This window comes from Convolutriloba macropyga, chromosome 9 (genome assembly GCF_964194025.1).
Source record: "Convolutriloba macropyga chromosome 9, txConMacr16.3, whole genome shotgun sequence".
In the NCBI taxonomy this organism is placed as follows: domain Eukaryota; kingdom Metazoa; phylum Xenacoelomorpha; order Acoela; family Convolutidae; genus Convolutriloba; species Convolutriloba macropyga.
In genome coordinates, this window is record NC_134476.1 from 12079900 (window position 1) to 12100481 (window position 20582).

The 20582-nt window shown below is 37.6% G+C and overlaps 1 protein-coding gene across 1 annotated transcript; it reads right to left on the minus strand.

The window, feature by feature from the left end:
* Positions 1 to 10998: 10998 nt before the first annotated feature.
* Positions 10999 to 20517, minus strand: LOC142345607 (coiled-coil domain-containing protein 13-like). The gene is made up of 6 exons (XM_075397744.1): positions 20207 to 20517; positions 17180 to 17344; positions 16554 to 16711; positions 14409 to 14585; positions 13729 to 13938; positions 10999 to 12584 (listed from the first exon to the last, which is right to left on the minus strand). The coding sequence occupies exons 1-6, from the start codon at positions 20448 to 20450 to the stop codon at positions 11181 to 11183; spliced, it is 2358 nt and encodes a 785-aa protein (XP_075253859.1). The 5' UTR covers positions 20451 to 20517; the 3' UTR covers positions 10999 to 11180.
* Between the last annotated feature and the right edge of the window lie 65 nt (positions 20518 to 20582).

Below are 20582 nucleotides of genomic sequence, written 5' to 3' on the forward strand. Positions count from 1 at the left end.
ACAAAAAATACTCTCAAAACTCGCCAGTACTTGTGCGTGTGCGCGTGGGTGTTAATCGGGGCCGGGGCTTCCCGATCCAAACGTCTCAAAGGTCGAATGCCAATTTTGGGTTCCTCCACATGTTGTTTAGGTATTTATTGTCTGACGCCTAGGACAGGACAGTTTAGAACGATGCGTTCAAATGTCTCTGGTCTTCCTTCGCATCCTCTGCACTGGTCTGTCCCGCGTTTGCCTATTTTCTATCTGCAGTATCAGAGTTCAGGGTTCCTTCGACTTCAGTCTACTGATCTCCACCTGCTCTTTCCGGATGAAGTTGTCGTCACCCCAGTACCTCTTAATGGTTTTTGGGCAGTGTCGTGGGGGTTTTCGGCTCTTTGTATCATACTGGTTCCTCAGTCGGCCAGCTCATCTGCTGTTTCGTTCCCATCAACGCCCAAGCAACTTGTGCGCCAGATGCAGATAGGGGTGATCTTCCCGTCGTTATACTCATTAGCGAAGGACAGTGCTTGGTGTTCGAGGTAGCTCTTCGGGTACTTTGAATTGCAGATAAGTTCCATTCTATTGACAACACAAAGCGAGTCCGTGATGATCTTGAAGGATTGATGTGGGAACTTCTCTAGAAAGTCTTCAGGGCTGTATTCAAGGCCACCAATTCTGCCTGGAAGGACGATGTGAAATAGCCCCCTGGTTGTGCAATTTCCAGTCCATCGTCTTCTGCTATAACAAAGACACTCACCACCATTCTTTCAACTGCCGATCCAACGGTGTAGGCGGTGACCTCTGTCACCTTTGAGTTGATATTTTTTCGAGGGCTTGAAGTCTGACTTGGAGGGTCAGTTTTTGTTGTGTCACTTCTCTCTACTCGACACGTTGCACTCTTCCACAGTTCCCCTGGTCCAGGGAAGGGGGTTGCCTCGACCTTGTTTCTGAAGACTTTAGTTCAGGGTTCCTTTGCTCTACTGTGCCAACTTTGCTTTGCCGTTCGTTGCGGAACCTGCGTTTGAGCGATGCGTCCTCTGGGGTTCATCTCCGTTAGCCGCAGTGACTTGTCAGGGCAATTGCAGCTTGTTGGGTGGCAGTGTTTGGATTCATGTCAGCTCTGTTTCGTTAAGAACTTCTCGAGCAGGGGTGGTCTTCAGCTGTCATGTTATGAGTCTTGCTGCAAATATTTGGCTCCTTTCCAATTCTATGCTGATTTTCGAAAGCTACAGTTGGCAGACTGGTCCGGCGTACTGCATGATTGTTCTCTCGGTTGCGATGTAATTTCGGCGTAAGGTTGCCTGGTCGTATCCCCAGTCAGTTCCTGTGATGTAGAGAACTCTGCTTCAGTTAATTACTTTCTTGCTGACATCTCTAGCGTGTGTGCTGAAACTCAGTTGCCTGTCAAATACAACGCCAAGGAATTTCGGATTCTTGGTTCGTTTCACTCTTGTTCCACTAATATACAATTCCAGTTTGAGTTTACTTTCCTTGGTGTTAGCCGCACAGGAATTGCATTCACACTTCATTTGCATTTGTTCTCCATGTATCGATATGGTCAAGTGCTCTCTGCATTTTCTGACTGGCATCTTTTGTGTCCTTGTGCTGGGCTTAAACAGCAACATCGTCGGCGAAGAGGCTCGTATTTAGGTTCATCCAAGCTGTCACTGCGGAGTCCGGTTTTCAAGTGTTTCGTGAGAAATCTGCTCAATAGCACACGAAATGCCACGTAAAATTGAACAACCCAAAAAAATAAAGCAAAAAAATAGAACAATGAATAACATTTGGGTTAACTTTAAGAGTTTATCTAATGGAGTTCTGCTTTAAAAAGCTCTGCTTATCAGAAAATTACGAATGACAAACAAAACATTGTAAAACTTGATCTCACCATTTAAAAAAACAAAATAAAAAACTCTATTTAAAATTTTGAATAGTAGCTGCAAAGTTTTTATGAATTGAAAGAGCACTAACTATTATATCATTTTCAAAATTATTCAAAGCAAAAGTGTACATATTAAACGAATTGTTAATTTAAAATCCAAAAGAGCATGATTAAAATTAATATATCTGATTTGAAGGCACAAAAGGAAAGCTTCTTTCTAGCACCAAGTTTATAGCAGAGTAGAAATGAGTAAATAAGCGAAATAAGCATTTAGTCCGGGTACATTTCCGGTTTGTGCCCTCAAGCAATGAGGGTCATATCATTTATAGCCCCTAAGCGCAGGTATAATATTAGTACTAGTAGTAAAAGACTTCTATTACCTTTGATAGGATATTACAGCATTGTTTTCATGTCAAAAGTAAATAAGGTTAACAATTACAAAAATAATGAACTAAAACATTAAAATATTGCCTATCGTGCGCAAACACTGTATCTACATTTCAAAGCCCAAGTACACGTATTATTAATGGCATATTTCGTTTTTGTCAAGTTTTTGTTGATACACAATGATTTATTATGCAATGGCAAAAACTGTGACCTAACGCGCGGTGAAGAAATTAACTGCAATGAAATCAAACTTCTCTCCCCATCGGAAAAACCAAAAAATTTAAAACTCCCAATTAAAACTCAAAATTCCGATATCTTGGTCGGGAATTTAGATTACGCAAAAATTGGATCTGTTTGCCCCCCCCCCCCCATTTGCTTTGCAGTCGAAAGGTAATAGATCCATACAACTTTACTAAAGAATCAGTCATACTCGTAACATTCATATTCACTTTGAGAATTGCTCATGAACAACTCTCTAATTAGTGAAATATTCTGATCTGTCATAATGGGAAAGGGGGACCGGTAAAAGTTTCCTTGAAATAAAGAACACCACTCAGAATATTCTAGAAGCTGGGAGCTCAAAATGTCTTTCTTCGTAAACACAATTCTGTCATTAGTATCAACATTTCTTATCAACAAGATTTTTAGAGTGTGCGACAACACAACAGTCTGAACATGGTCAACAAATAAACTGTTTTCTTCTAAATCCGGTACCATAAACATCAGATTATTCTCACGATTGTCGTAAACACACAGTTCCAAATATTCCAAATGTTCAAACCTTGATAGAATTTCCGATAGATGTTCTCGTTCTCGATCACATGGATTATACGTAAAATCAAGGATTAGCAATTTCAACTCAGATTCGATTTGAAGCAAGTCGGTCAAGTTCTTCCAACTAAACCCTCTAATCTTCACGTTTTGAATGTTTCTGCTGTGCTTAACTATGTAAAGATCGTGATAAGAAATTCCAGCAGAAAAACAACTATCTGGAAGATGTTCAGAGATTCTGCTCGTGTACTGAGTTAGCTCAGAACTTCGAATAAAATTAACCGATTTCAAATTGGGAAAACATTTTTTCAAAATTGATAGATCTGATCTCTCATGCAACTGGCCCAAGCTCAAACGAGTGACTGTTGGCAGTGAAATACCTCCAGAAATTGGAAGCCTTCGCAACGTCAGATAATCCAGCAATTTCAAATCAGATAAAATGTCCAGTCCGATCCTCAGATTCTCAGCTTTTAGCTCCTGGATGTTAGGCATAGCTTGCATAAGTACACCCAAAAAATGTTGACTGAATTCTTCACGCTTAATGAAGGTCAATTTATCAACTTCTGGAAATTGAATACCAGCAGTGATAGAATTTTGTGGAACCAACGAAATCAATATAGAAACCGTCATTCGGCAATTTAGGGAAAGAAAACGATCAACAAATGTTCTTAAATTTAACAATGAATATGAAACATCTCTCCATTGTATGACAAGCCGTCTTGGTCGTAAGATGCTCGAAATAAAGGACCGCTTCTTTTCAATTTTCTGCAGGGTTTTGGGCCCGTCGAAATCAATGTTGAAAGCGGCAACTTTCCAATTGCAATTTTTGGCAATGATCTCCAAATTCTTCTGATTTCGGCCTTCAAAGGTGGAATGTTTTAGTGCAAATTTCAAAGAACATTGGTCAACCACATCACGCATACGACGACAGGTTTGCCGAATACTCAAAATTGATGATTTCTGACCACCTCGTGCACCATAAACATTGGCCAAGTCACGCATGCAGCACCACTGTTCGTTTTTAGCTCCTTCTCGCGATAGAACATGTCCAAAAATGTTTTCAACAATATGAATGGGAAGATTCAAAAGAGTAGGTGTTTGTTGCTCAACGTTCACACAGTTTTCCATGTTCTACGAATTTGATTCAGATGTTGGCCTTTTCGTTCGTGATGAATCACGCAGCTTAAAACCAGATCCGTATCCTCACATCATATCAGCCACAACAACCGCTATGACGCATACTCAAACTTGAAAGAAAAATAGTACTTGCATAATAATTTCCAGAATCATGAAGGTATCAGGGAAGTTCTCACTGTATATCCGATCATTCAATCACATTTGCCGTAAAACAGATCTAAAACTTCACAAAACAAAACTGTGAATCGAAAAATGTCAAGAAAATTGTCTGTTCACTCTGCTATGCTCTTTTCATTAATTTCCAAAGAAGCGAAAGAAATTTCAAAACCGATAACGCTCCATCGAGACAGTTATTATTTAAATCCCGCGAAGACAAGTGATGTCAACAAAAAGAACAAGAAAGCAGAAGAAAGATAAAAACTAAAACGTGAAGTCAGACTTATTTTTTGAGAGCCCTTGTGAACTATTTCTTTACAATCGATTGTTATTAACCAAACGCTACCAAACCAAAACATCAAATAGCCAACCCACGTCAACCCTTTGACCAATAGCAATAAACAAAAGAAATGAGCAAACTTTCTGAACTCGCTGCTTTTTTTATAATGTCTGTGTTAAGATCTTCAGGCACAAAAACATACAGCCATAAACTTTGAAAGAAGAAACTTTAGGTTACAAAAGAGTTTCTTTTAATCCTAAAAGCGAAAAAGAAACAAAAGAGACACTAAACATAAAATAACAAAGCTAACCGGTTGCCAGGCAGGAAATAGCCGCAGTAGCTTCGAAGAGCTGCAGTCACAAAACTGAAATTTTTTATATTCTTCCTAAGATATTGTGTTCTGATTAAGAATCAGTATAACTTATTGCTGCTTCTATTAGTGGCTCTCAAATAATCTTAAATTAACGTGACAAACACCCATTTTAACGTATCTCCTCGAATCAAAGAAAAATCATTTTGAAAGTCGAAATTACATGAATGAATGAAGAAAAAGCCGATTTGACATGATTGTGACGTAGCAAACATATTAAAGACAAAATGAAAAACAGAACATGACAAGTCCTGATCTACAATAAACACTTTAAAAGAATTAAACAACCTCAACAACTGACAGCCAGTCCTCGTAGAAAATAATTTTTAACAGTCAACCTTGTCACTAGCATTTAATAAAAACCCGAAATTAAACCGAAAAATGCAAACAGCTCATTTAGCATTTTTTGAAAAGTAAAATGGTGACAAAAATATTAAAACCATAAACAAGATATGATCCAGAATATTACACAACAATAACCCCGTCTGCAGTTAAAGTTTGAAAGGCGGAACAACTACAAAACTGCGAAAGACTCACAAAAAAACCACTGATTGCGAAAAAAGTTATTAACTTTAAATATCAATTAAACCTCTATTTATTAGCCTACGAAACGCTTAAAAGCAGTGACAAGAAAATCTATCGACACAACGTGACATCAAACAAGAAACAATAAAACGCCTGAATTACAAAAAAACGACCGATATTTTGAATACAAGTATTATACAGGTATAATATTAAAACAATGATTTATTATGCAATGGTAAAAACTGACTTAGAGCGCGGTGAAGCCGGCAGCAAAACGGAAGATCCGAGGAAAATTTCATCAGTAAAGTTATTATGGCTATCATTGCAAAGATATTAAAAATTAATTGCAATGAAATCAAACTTCTCTCCCCATCGGAAAAAGAAAAGATTTAATTAAAACTCAAAATTCCAATATCTTGGTCGGGAATATATATTACGCAAAAATTGGATCTGTTTTGCCCTCCCCCGTTTGTTTTGGAGTCGAAAGGTAATTGATCCACTCATCTTTACCAAAGAATTACTCATACTGGTAAAACTCATATTCACTTTGAGAATTGCTCAATAACAACTCTCCAATTAGTGAAATATGAAATATTCTGATCTGTCATTATGGGAAAGGGGGACCGCCATAGACCAATAGCAATAAACAAAAGAAATGCGCAAACTTTCTGAACTCGCTGCTTTTTTATAATGTCTGCGTTAAGATCTTCAGGCACAAAAACATACAGCCGTAAACTTTGAAGGAAGAAACTTTAGGTTACAAAAGTTTCGTTTAATCCTAAAAGCAAAAAGAAACAAAAGAGACACTAAACATAAAAAAACAAAGCTAACAGGTCGCCAGGCAGGAAATAGCCGCAGTAGCTTCGAAGAGCTGCAGTCACAAAACTGAAATTTTTTACATTCTTCCTGAGATATTATGTTCTGATTAAGAATCAGTATAACTTATTGCTGCTTCTATTAGTGGCTCTTAAATAATCTTGAATTAACGTGACAAACACCCATTTCAACTTATCTCCTCGAATTAAAGAAAAATAATTTGAAAGTCGAAATTACATGAAAAAAACGGATTTGACATGATTGACGTAGCAAACATGATATTTTGAATACAAGTAGTTCAAACTCGAAAAACGCTTTATAAGATTTAACCCAAAAAAGCTCCTTTTTGCCTTATTAGGGTGACAGCTAGACCTGTCATTAATCACACTAAGTAACAGGGCAACCAAAAAAACCAAAAAAAAAAACAAAAATGTTTATCAAAACCATTGCGAAAAAGTTGTTGAAAACATGAAAAAATTAAATGAAAACGTTTAAAAGCTTCTATTACGCCTCCGTGTATAGCCGATGAGAATTTTTAGATAGCAAACAGATAAAAAAAATGCGCAAAACTAAAATATGCGCATAAACTTGTATCTGGAACACCATTGAAAAACAAACCAGTTCCAAAAACTCGAAAATCAAATGAAAAAAAATCAACTTGTCGCAAATCCATAAAACGGTTTTTACGTTTTTTTATCAACGCCGTTCTTACACTTTAACTTAAAATTCAAGTACAATATTTGAATAAGCAAGACCACTCAATTTTTTCTACTTTCTGCTTCAGCATGACCAAAATCAAATCCCTTATCATATTTCATTTCAAATATGTGAACAACTTAATTTTCTGTAAAAACAGCGCAACAATATAAATCAAATTCTTTAGAGAAGGCCAATATCCCTAGCTATTGCTTTCAAGTTATTGATAAAAGTAGTGGAGTTATCACTTTAAGTGATGTAATCTATCTTGGTGATCAAGTTTCAAACATTAAATATACTAACCGAAAAGTTTAGAAAAACAAAAATCTAACAACTTGTATGCTTATAAGAAAACCAAGAAAGAAAATCAGGCATATAATTCAAAAAATTGACAAATCTTTCAGAATAAATTGTTTTGCTTAACAATTTTACTTATCTAATATTGAAACGACCCACTGATAGCTACCCTACTGATAGCTACAAGCCACAGAATATTAGTGGCAAAAAGCGGTTAAAATAAATAAAAACCCGGACTATACTCAAAGTGATGCACTTGAAAAGCATTTTCGAATACCAAACATAAGTTGACTAGTCGGGGGCAATTTAATTTAGAGGGGGTGTAGCTTCCAAATCTTTTATGGGAGCAAAAACGCCGACCCCCTCAAGAGTTTGAACCCCAGACCCCCAGGATGTAAGTCCAACATCTTAACCACTAAGCTACAATGGCTTTGATTCTTTTTCGCACACAATCGCTTCTATAATAGCAACAAACTATTTCAGACTGAGATAAATTTCCAGACAGAATGGAAAAGTCATTCATGTAGAGAAAGAATGTTCTAGAACAAAAATAGAAAAAACGATCAAGCAACAATTTTGCATAGAAAAGACACACGTTTACAATAATAGCTTCAAAACTTCATTCGAGAGCAATTAAAGCAGTCGGATATTTTTCTCTCATTATACCATACAAGAATTAATACAATCAAGCTCTTGCCGTTTACTGCGTTGGCGTGGCAGCAACTATCGCACAATCGAGCGATTCGAATTTCAAAGAAAACCATTTCGAATAGTAACCTAAATAAGCAGAAAAGAAAAAAATTTACAAAACAAGAATTTCCGCAGCAAAAAAAACATAACCGGTTAATGTCGGACGATTTACTCTCGAACGACACTCAGAGCTCGAATCTATTACAGCCTGCTTCAGTCAGGGGTGGGTAACCAAACTTACTAAGGGGGCTGGCTTCAAATGATGCCATTAGAGGTTATTATATACCACTATAACCACTAATAAATTTTAAAGTACAAAATTACACCATTTTCGGAGCACGTTTCATTGACCTTAAGTAGTGAACTGTCGCCACTTGAGCTCAGGTGCTGAAACTTGTCAAAGACACGCAAAACGAAAAAGCCAAGGGCGTAAAAGTCACGCGAAAATTTAGACCTGTCAAGCAAAAATTTTGCATAAAAACAAAGCCAGTAGAATACCAGAACTTGAAGAGTCGTGTAATGAAAACTCTAACATTAGGTAGGTGAATACCCCCCCTGATGGAGGGGGCAGGTAGGAGGAGGAGGTTATGTTGGCAGGAGAGAGGTGGGGGTAGGTAGGGTGGGTTGGGGGTGAGTTAGTTAGTGGCTGTAGGTGAGGTATGTTTGCAGACGGCAGAGATAGGTAGGTGTCCCGTGGGGGGGGGGGGGTAGCTAGGGAAGGGGGGTCTGTATTTTAGATAAGAAGGGGGGCTTATATGGAAACAAAAAAATTCTCCTCTTCACCGTGAATATCGCCGACAGTTAATTACTATACATTACAAATTAAGCTACTGCTAACTGCCAATGTTCGAAAAAAGAAGTCAAAGTTCAAAAGCGGACGTAAATGGTCAAATAGAAAGTGAAAACTCAATTCATGAACAAGCTTGCTTCAGCAAAAAAAAACATAGCTGATAGAATACCCGAAATGACTCCAAGAGTCACGCAAAACAATCTCCAACTAACCTTACCAAATTCAAAATATCAAAAAACGATATAAAAACAATCAAAAAGTTAAAACTGTTAAACACAGTTTTAGCTGTTAATGTGAGCAGGTACGGGGGGTCGTAGTAGAGGGAGACTACATAGGTGGGCTGGGGGTTAGGCAGGAAGTGCGGCGTGGTAAGGTAAGTGGGGGTGTATAGGCAGGGGTAGGAAGGTGCCCCTCGAAGGGGGGTAGGTAGGTAGGGGAGAGGTTAAGGGTAGGTAGAGGGTTTGGTAGACAGATGGGAGTCTGTAGTTTAGATAAGAAAGAGTGACTTATATGGGAACAAAACACCTCAAAGTGACATCACCTTAAATATCACCAACAGTTCCTAATTAGTAAGCGTTACAAACTAAGCTACTGCAAAAGTCCAATGTTCAAACACAGAATATGGTCGAATAAAAAGAAGTCAAAACTCAAGTCATGAACGAACTTGCTTCAGCTAAAAAAAAACAGCAGGACAAGTCCCGAAATACAATCCAAAGGACTGTAAACCTTAATGACCACAATTGACATTTTTATAGCAACAAAAAAAGTAAGACAATAGAAAACCCGTGAATCACCATTTATAGGCGAAAAGAACGAAAAAGATCTCAATATTTAGTGTTGAGAATCAACAAATTTAACAACAATATGAAAAAAAATAAATATTTGAGAACACGTAGTGTTAAAGTAAAAAAAACACTATCCATGAACTCGCATCATTATTTAGACGCATTTAAGCCCAATAAGCATCCAATGAGACCTGTCATTAATGATACTAAGTTAAAAGATACAATAAATAACAAATGCGCGAAAATCCAATACTCATTAACAATAGTGTCGACAACATAGTGTCGAAGACATAAAAAGCGTTAGCTATCCGTTGATGAGTTCAAGCAATTGCGAATAGCTGAAGCTAGAACACATATTTATCATATTAATAACTGAAGACAAGAAACACTAAAAACAATACAAATTGCCACACGAAAATTAGCTTCCAAAAACCGATCTCCAAAAACTTGTTAATTCCAAATAATAACTTCCAAATAATAATTTCTCACGCCATTACAGAGGTAATTTGAAACAAAAACAGAGCTGTCAAATAGCCGCCATTGACCCACTTGACGCATATTGTGATTGAAACAGAAAAATGGACACACAGAAATTGACAAAAGCTTTCTACAAGTAAAAGTATATGGTGTGATTATTCATATTCGGTTAGATTCTACAATATCACTTAATTCAGCTTCTAAACAGAAAACTCTTAAGCATATTACTAATGCCAGCTAGCAATCGCTTTAATGAACTTTGATAACCTAATGCACTGACTTAATGACCGGGCTTTATGTTTATCACGTTTCTTTTGATTTTGCTCTTTTGACTTTGACCGTATTCACTGCAATACGTAATTCAATCCAAAATCCATTCATTTGAAACAGGGAGTGAAGTAAGTCAGAAGTCAAGCGTGAAAATCATGACTTATGTAAAACGAAAACCGTGATCAAAAGGTAAAGCGAATTAAAGGAGAGCGCCGAAATAATAGCAGTTGAGAGGCTGACGGCGGCTATTAATTACGCTTCAAACCTACTCGTTGTTCTACTCCGCTTACTACTTCAACCTAATTAAAATCACCACTCCGATTTGACTTCTTGCTGACGTGAAAACAGAAAAAAAATGTGAACAGATCTCATAAGACAGCACAACAATACAATCCAAATACTTTGGATTGTAAAAAGCCGCATAACACCAATACTCGTCTTCGAGTCGTAAAAACCTGTAGAATACCATTACTCCTCTTCAAGTCGCAAAAATACTAACACGTTTACAATAATTACATCGAATTTTGTTTCCCTAATTTTAATTCGGGAGCAATTAAAAACTTAATTGACTAAAAAAACATCCAAAATTATAAGCAAATTTTGTGTGTCAGCTATTGAGAACTCTCTTATTGCCTTATAGTGCCAAATTATAGACCCTTAAGCCATCGTTGCCAACTATTGTACAAAACATCCTGAAAATACTAAATTCGAAGATTTTGAAATGAACATACAACAAATATATTTTCACGACTACTATTTACATATCTGAACACTATGTACACAATAACTACAATGATAGAAAATTATGCAACTAATTTTAACTAATAAGCAGTGAATTTGATTCTTAACTTGCACCTTATAATTCCAAACTCCTATGAAATGTTGACAATTGCAGGATCATCATTGGACTGTAAGTGGTTTTGCTGTTTGATTTGTCTCAAGGCTGTTAAAAAGACATTTTTTGTCTCCTCAATCATATTTTTATACAACATGAAATCCTCATCCCTCGCTTTCATAATACTCTGCAAATTAAATTTCAAACTGACAATTTCTTCTTGAAGTAACTCACATTTGGACGATAACTCTTCGTTGCTAGAAACTGCACCTGTGCCAATTATTTGACTGTCGCGTAAAGAAACAGAGCTTGAGGTCAAATTTGAACTTGTACCCACGAAAGTTCTTGATTTTGAAGCTACCCCGGTCGGTGGTAAACCCTGGGTCGAAACATTGACGCTTGTATTTGTGGAAACGCTCGCAGCTCCCAGCTGTTTTTCCAACATCACGCTGCGTTTCTTATGGTGAGATAGCTCTTTCTCCAACTTTACTTTGTAATCAATCGATTCATCAACTCGCTTTTGCAATAAAGCACAAAATTCCCGAAGCTTTTCTTTCTCGACACTTGCCGCTGATAACAGAGTAGACACTTCTTGCAATCTGAGCTCAACTTCAACAACATTCGAGGCACTTTCAGGACGTCTTTGATTGCTTGAACCCGGTCGCATTGGGTTCCCAATAGACGCCAAGCTGGCGACCTTTGAGATCTGTACCGGAATATTGCTAACTTCTGACCTCGCACTAGCATTACGTGAATTCAAACTATCGTTATCAAAATTACTCGCAAAGCTCTGAGTTTGAGAGCCGCTAGCATTTATGGTTAGCAACCGCATTTCCAGCTCTTGTATTCTAGATTCCTTTTCGGTAACCAATTGTTTCAATTGGTCAACTATCGCTTTTTCGACCTGCTCTTGTGCTGCAGTCATTTTTGTGCTTGGGGCAAAACCAGACGCTTCTTTTTCAGCGTCAATCGCCCGTTTTAAATCTTCTTTTAAAATATCAATTTGACCCATAAGTGCGGCTACAAGTTCGTCATCGTGTTGACTTTTCTCTTTGAGAAGCGCAACTTGGTTTTTTAGACTCTTCGCTTCGGTTGAGAGAGTTTTGTTCCGAGCTTTGCTACTTTCTGAGTTCTGCTGAAGTCTTGTATTCGCCGATTCAAGATTCTTTACTTGCGTTTTCAGATCGTCCATTTCTTCTTGTCGTTTCTTCTCAATCGCTTTTATATGAGCTTTGTTGCGTTCGTCCTTTGTGTTCACGTTGCTGTTTGAGTTGTTCAGACCAACATTCGAAGAGGTGTTACCCATCAACATCATCATCATTTCGTCCTCTAGGGTATCTGTGGTTCTCGAGGTCAGATTTGAGAGGTGCTGACTGGCAATACTGCCGCTAGTGTTGGATAGGGAGACAAGGCCACTGTTTGCCGCAAATTCTTTGTACTCCTGAAACGTCAATGTCATAAGCTTCCTGCGAGTTAAGATATGATTAATATAATAATAATAATAAATTGTTCTCGAGTAGTATGTACACTTGTTTGCAACACATGGTATAAATTATGTACCATAATAACAAATCTACTCGACAGGTCATCAATAGGTCCAAGAGGTCCTAGTCTAGCGATGGCCAGTACCATTACTATAAAGATATGATTCTTACTATAACATAAGCGTTAATTATAAGATTGCTGATAAAAATTATCCGACATGTTACCAAATCAACTTGGAGCAGCTATCACGTTTCCAAAAAACACTTATTTTAATGTTGTTAGAAGCTTTAAGCATACAATGAGCTTGAATAAAATCTGTAGGACATTTACGAAAGCGTTGTACACCATTATGATGCGGATTGAGGGTGTCACTGTAAAAATTGCCCCCTTATTGTGGTTAACGTCACCACCTAGTACTACTTCTGTACTCGCCAAGAAATATGAAGCCTTGGACAAGAAAGAATGAAAGAACTGAACATAGGAGATACCCAAATCCGAGAACTTAAGAGCCTGTAAAGGAACCCAGTTCCTTTATACTTTTCCGTCCCCCAAACCCCTTTAAATTTGGTAAATCAGAACTAAATTTCCAGATTGAATTTGAATTTATTGAAGAAGTCAGAAGTGGTTGACCTTCACCTCCAATATTATTTATAGCAAGGGATTTCCTATTTTTGACCAGAACTTGTGTCCCCATGGCGCGAATTGTAATGTGAATTATATATATATATATATATATATATATATATATATATATATATATATATATATATATATAGAGCTTGATTTGCTACCATGAGTGCGACTCTCAAAAATTAAAATATTGTTGAGATTTAAATGTCGTCTTGGTATGCAAGACTTAGGCCAAAGAGCTTAAATAGAGCCCTTATGTAAGGGATGCAGCCGTGATGTAACTTGCAGTAAATTGGAGAACCAGTTCTAATTCAGTACTGGTCCACTTTCTCAATACATGCGCGTAATTGCATCCTCTACTAATGAACTTCTATTAGTTTGAACCTATCTAAAAACAATCTGACACAGATTTGATCCAGTTCGTCTGAAAAATCAACTCCCGAAGTCCCTCCCGAAAAATTAGCCCTGACCTGTAACTTCTGCTGCAGCTCTATGATCTTCTGTTGCCTGCCTCTCCAGTTAGCCGCCCCTTTCCCACTGATGATGTCATGAACAGAGTACTGCTCCCCCACTTCACTCTGCAAGGCCTTCTGGGTCTTCTTCAGCTCCAGTTTACAAGTCTCCATCTGCGCCCGATACTCTAGCATCTTGGCGGTCGTGGACTCCAACTTGTCTCTCATCTAAGAGATTAAAAACCTAATTATTCAGCGGTACTCAACTGTAAACATAATCTGAAGACCAAATGATGACATGACCTTCAAACAAACGGCTCTTCAGCTTAGCGACCATTACCGATCCAAATCTTTTTCATTTCATACAACACAAATAGCTCCTGCTCCAAACTTTTGGTCACATTATTAAGTGAAAGATCAAGGAAAACGGTTATCCTTATTTTCACTTCTTCAACACATTGCTCCATCCAGATATTATAAATTAGATGTTTTAAATACGACGAGCATATTTCTTTACTAACAGATGGTTAATTTCCAGGCAAAATGTTTTTAAAAACTATCTTTGCAAAATTGTATAGTTTTCTCAGAGTTAAAAAAGACTTTCACAGTTTAACAAACCACCCAGCATTTACTCTCAATCATCATAAAAGCTAAATTTAGCATTCCTATGCCATAACGGAAAAACTTTCACAAGATACCTGTGAAATTTCGTCTTCTGTCAGCTGATTATTTTTTCCCTGTTTTCCTCCAATCCCTCCACCCCCACCAGCCACTGCTCTCTTCTTTCCACTGCCCACAGTAGCGGCCATCTTGAGAGTAGAGACACTGGACAGCTCACTGTGCAACACTCTTATCTCATCATCCTTCTCTGACACCTATAACGTCATCATAAATAATTGAACATTGTCGATAACTTTTTAAACTACATATTTGAACGATTTCAAGTTTCAGAGGATACTTTCAATTTATTAATGGTAGATATTAACCATAGCCCGCAGATTGTCAGAAAAAAGCCGCCGTAGTCTGCATTGACAGACGTTGCTGAAAAAGAAAAAAAATAGACGTTCACTATAAAGAACTTGATAACTTAATGCACTAAGTCTTTAAACCTTCGCGCCGCTCGGTCTTTATTGGTTTATCAAGTTTCTTTTCATTTCATTTTTGATGATGACTGTATTTGCGCAAATTTGTTGAATGAATGCTAAATTCCATTCAGCTGAAACAGAGAGTCAGGTTAGTCAGAAGTCAAACGTGAAAGTGGTGAATTATGTAAAAACAAAAAGAGGCTAAAAGAAATTTAAAAAACCTGAACTACAATCCCAAAAATATAAATAATAGAACTGGCTATGAGCCCCATTAAATGCATAACCAATCTATTGTGAATACCACCAAGTGACTGAAAAAAGAAAAAATGCAGGCCGGATTCAAAACTTCACTGATAATTTTCATAAACAAAAGTTAAAACAACCGTTAGCTGCAAACAATTTAGCAAAATAAAAACCGTTATCACCGTTAAAAAAAATCAACTTCAGAAAAAGCTCAGAAATTACATGTTTTCTTTTTTATAAAAAAAACAAGTAGTTTTGAAGTGAAAACCAATGACACTTGACATTTATGATACAAAGTGAAAAGACAAATGGCGAAAAACAAACCAGACCAACAGACTTGAAAACATATCCGAATACCGTCGGAAGAATTCCTCTCGAACGACTAGTGGGAGCTCTAATCAATTGCAGCCAGATTCAATTGCGGGGGGGGGGGAGCTTGCATGGGACTGAAAATTTATTAGGGGGCTTCAAATAGGCTCATTGGAGGTCAATATAGACCACAATTAAGATTAAGACAAGTTAAGAAATGGTAACAGTTTCGGCGCACTTATCATTTGACATTTAGTATTTAATTGCAGCCAATTGAGTTCAGCTGCTTGAAATTGTGAATGAGAGAGAACTTAAGAGTACGCAAAACCAAGAAAGTCAAGGGCGTAAACGTCACTCGAAAAGTCTAAAGTGAAAATTTTGCATGGCACAATGAATTTGTCTCCTCAAGATTCCGTGAATCGCATACTTAAGGAAATAGTAAGGCTCAAGGCTCTTAGAGAATTGCTCTGATCCCCTTAATTACCTCGGGGCTTTACCTAGTTATCCCGTTCTAAGGACGCGTCAAACGAAAAACGGTCAAGCGCAAAATCACATTAAAGGGCCACAGTACTAATTTAATTGTTTAAAGTTTTGTGTGAGAGCAATTAAAAGCCATTAGCTACCCCGTGGCATTTGAAAATACTTCAGGTTTAAAACTACACTTTATTCGCTCCTTCACTGCTCTAGTGCGACTAAAATCATTTGGATTGTAAAACAATCCAAATCTTTTGGATTGTAAAAAATAGCGCATAAAAATAGCCTTTGAGGCTAACCATTAACTATTATGGCCAATATCACCTGATACGATTTATTATCAGTGCAAAACTATTCACAAATAATAAGAAATTGTTCACGGGGAGTTTAATTGAAATTCAGAATCTAAAAATTATCATTCAAAACTCGCAAGACACAAAGTAATACTAGACATATATCACGTCTAAGAATTATGGATATCAAAAAATGTTAGCTAATAATAAAATAGTGACGGACAAGTCAATTTCTGGTTCAAGCCCAACCCAAAATTAGGCCACCACAAACGATCTAGGAGTTTCTGCACATCGATAAAAATCAAGATCCAGTGAGCTAAACATGTAAGTTTATTTTCGCGTTCTTAAAACATTAAACAGGTGGCTTTTAAATGAAGCATCAACATTCCAAACAGTAATACTAATTAACGTAGTGTTTTTGTTGTAAAATGAGTTTTACCTGTTTGGCATATTGTTTGCTCTTGTTCTGTTCTTTGTGCAGCTCAGCCGTCATTTCTCTGATCTTTTTGGACAACTCGATTATTTTGGCAGCCGCAACGTCACCCGACACGGAACCACCACCGCCACTGCCATGGTTATTAAGCTCCGATCTCGAGTCTACAAACACTCCTATTGTGAACACCATTTCACTTTGACATATTTCGATAACTTCATCAACAGTCTTTGCCCCCTCCCCAATTTAAATTTATTGCTCTAACAATACTTTAATGAAGATGCTAACAACATGTTCACTGTTCACACGAGAAAGGAAGTTTGAGCTGAAATCTTTGGCATTCCTGAACAAGGTCTTGTCAAAAACTTAATCGTGTGACATAAGCTTTGTTGTCCAAGTATGATTATAGCGCATTTTCTCAAATGTGTTGTCCCTATTTCTTCTTTCGAGAACAAATTCATGCCCACTTCTTTAAAATTTTGGGTTGCCAAATAGTATGCGCAATTTGAAAACCTCGACGTTAACAAAGAGTAATCAAAATGAGTAATATCACGAAAAAAAATAGTACCAAGAGTTATGTAATGAAAAATATAAAAAACCTCATTAGGCAAACAAGTTAACTTCAAACTAACCTGCATCGCCATAACCTCCTGGAGTAACAGCAGCGGTTGATTTCTTTTTCAGTTTCTTGATCTCGTAGTCTTTCTCAGCCAACAGCTTCATAAGTCGACCATTTTCATCAGCTATGGAGCGTAACTGTTCTTCAACTGCGGCCATTTGTAGAACTGAGCTCTCGTCTGAAATCCAAGAGAAGCATACGAGAATTCTAGATCTAACGCGGGTTTTCGTACGAATTGAGATTCATTTATTTATCAAAAAGTACACGTGTACAAAATGATGTACCAATCTATGGATAGGCAGTATTTAGGGAACTTCACTTCACCTAAATAACAATTCAAATATCATGTCAGAAGACATCTGGATTCAAACAGCTGGATAAATTCAAACAACTGGAGAAATTCCGGACATCCCCTTCTTGCGCTAAAAATTTTCTTTACAGTAAAAGCACTAAGAAAAAGCACACTTGTACTAAAAATAGTATTGAGCTTCCTTTACCACACTCGCAGAAATTAATCAATGATTTCACGATTTCCAAAGAAGATTCGGACAAAAAAAGCCATCTTTAAACACTTGTAGCACAAATATTCGATCATTCGATTTTCACTAACTTTTCTCCAACCAATTCTGAACCAATTAGGAGTTGTTTGATTACCAATCCCGTCTTTTTTGAGTTTTTGGTGATCCAAAATATAACAACTTATCCAATCCTGGTAAAAGTGAGCAGCAAATTTCCATATTAAAGAATAGTTTCACCAGAAATAATGAAGAGGTAAGCATTATAACGGTAGGTCAGATATCAAAACAATGGGGCGCGGATCAGTCCTAAAAACAAGCAAAAAGGGTCTTTTAATTGTATGAAACTCCATTATTGTTTTAAATTTCATTAGGGGTAGGAACTTTCCACCAGTGCGACACTTATGTCACAGATCTTATTATTCTTGAAATATTTTCCTTCTCCAGTTTTTTAGACATTTGAAATTACTACATAACCGACTAACGTCGGGCGAATTTCTCCCAAATGACCGGGGAGTGGTTGGCTTCGATAGTACCCAGATGGGGCTCAGAGATGCAAGCATTGGGAGGGGGGTCACTGATTTATTGAGGGGGGTGTAGCGTTGTGGGGGCTGGACGAGAAGGGGGTCCACACCTGGCGCAAAGTGGACTGGGGGTGAACGGGGGTGTGAGTGGAGGGGGAGTGGTTGAGTTGAGGGGGCGGGCGGGAGTGGTTGAGTTCAGGGGGAGGCGGGGGGGGGGGGGGGGGGGGGGGGTGATTGAATGGGGGTCAAACTCTGAAGATTAAGAACCGCCCTTCACACCATAAAATTGCCGCCTCAAAATAGTTTTGGTGAATCGCATTCTTAGCGACTGCTTAGGCGTAAGAATGTCAGAGAACTTCATACCCTCCGAGCGTTATCTGTTTATCCCGTTTTTGCGGACGGAAAGTCAAATGCATCAGACAAAAAATCGGTCAAGCGATAAATTGCATAAACGTAGCTGGCAGATTGCCAAAAAAATCCGCAATAGCTTCCTAGATATTCAGTCTAAAAAACAGTAAAAAAAGACAGACCAAAAAAATTTGTTTTTTTTAAGGCTGATATGTCATATTTCGATTAAAAATCTGGATAAGTTTTTGCTACCTCTATTAGCTGCTCTCAAATACCCGTCAATTAGAGTGCCAAACCCATTTGACCTTATCCCTTTGAATTGAAGTAAGTAAAAGTCAATTTCAAAGTCAGGAAGTCATTGTTGAGAGTGAGGTAATTCAAGTGTGACCAAAAAACTAATCACGCGAATGGCGAATGAATGTGACCAAAAAATTTCGCTCCACAAAGAGCGAAAAATGACGTCACGAACAAACTTCAGTAAAAAATGCATGAACGAATAAAAAAAAAACAGATTTGAAGTGGTTGTGACGTCATATGGTCGTTAAAAAATCTTGACGACGAAATTAAACATAACAGGACAAGTCCTGACGTACAATTCAAAAAAATTTCATTGACTAAACAAAAACTAGACCTAGAACGGAGTATGAGTGAATTACGAAAACCATCTCTAAAAAAATCAGATAAAAATTAAAAAAAAACAGAATCAATCAAAATACTGCATGTGAAAAAAAAACCACTAGCGAGAAATTGCAAGTTGGTTCAAACAAAAAAACTAGGCCTAGAATGAACTATGAATGGATTGAGAAAACCATTCGGAAAAATTTCGATCCAAAAATTTGAAAAAACAGTAAAAATCAAAGTGAAATTGCCGCATGTAAACAAAAAACCACTAGCGAGAAAGCGAACTTTTGTTCAAACACCGTTTTCTCTCTAATTTAAAATAAGAGCGAAAAAAATTCACGCTGCAACACCACTCGCTTTTTCGCTCCACTTCCTGTTTCGGCGTGACCTACTCTAATTTGACTTCAAAAAATCATGAAAATGTGTGAAGATCAAAAAAAAAGAAAGCGCCCCAATGCAATTCAAATTCTTTGAATTGTAAAAAACATAACCGACTAAACGTCGGAAGAATTGCTCTGGAACGATTAGTGGGAGCTCTAATGAACTGCAGCCTGCTTCAGTTCGGGGGGAGGGAGCCTAAATGGGACTAAGAAGTTCAATAGAGGGCTTCAAATAACCACATTAGAGGTTAACATATACCACTATAAAAAATGGCACCAGGTTCGGCGCACTTTTCATTTGACTTTTAGTATTAAATTGCCGCCAATTAAGTTCAGCTGCTTGAAATTTTGATTGAGAGGGAATTTTAGATCACGCGAAACGCAAAAAGTCAAGGGCGTAAAAGTCACTCGAGAAGTCAAAATTGTCAAGCAAAAATTTTGCATAAAAAGACCCACACGTTTACAATAATTGCTATGAACTTCTTTCAAGTGCAATTAAAAACCAAGAGAAGGCCGATAATAGCCTCAGCTATCGCTGTGCGGCTATTAATAAATAATTCCCATCGTTCAATTGGGAGTCCACATGACAAAATTATCAGGATTTTGCTTTCATATAAAAAAAAACTACAGGCCCATAAATTTTCCTGCCTACCTTCAGTTGAGACTTGACGAGGAGCCAAAGAAAGTCCCATGTCATCGCCCATTTCAGATCTCAGGGTGGTTACAGTTGAAGATGAAGCTGCAGAATCCGGGGGTTCATTCAGATTCAGAGAATCGGCAGAGTAAGAGGAGCCGTTGGACCTCCCTGATGAGATCCCAACAGCTGCTCGCCTCTTCTTTAATTGAGACAGCTTTGTGTTGTAAGTTTCGTTCACATCGGCGGAGGGCATTTTCATTTCAACATCTGAATGTTACAGTAAATTATGGGTAACTTCATCGGTTGAAACTTCTGATGCTGAATTCGATTCTGAGAATTCTTTACCTGGGACCTCAATAATGGTTCAGACAAATGATTATTAGCCCTCCGC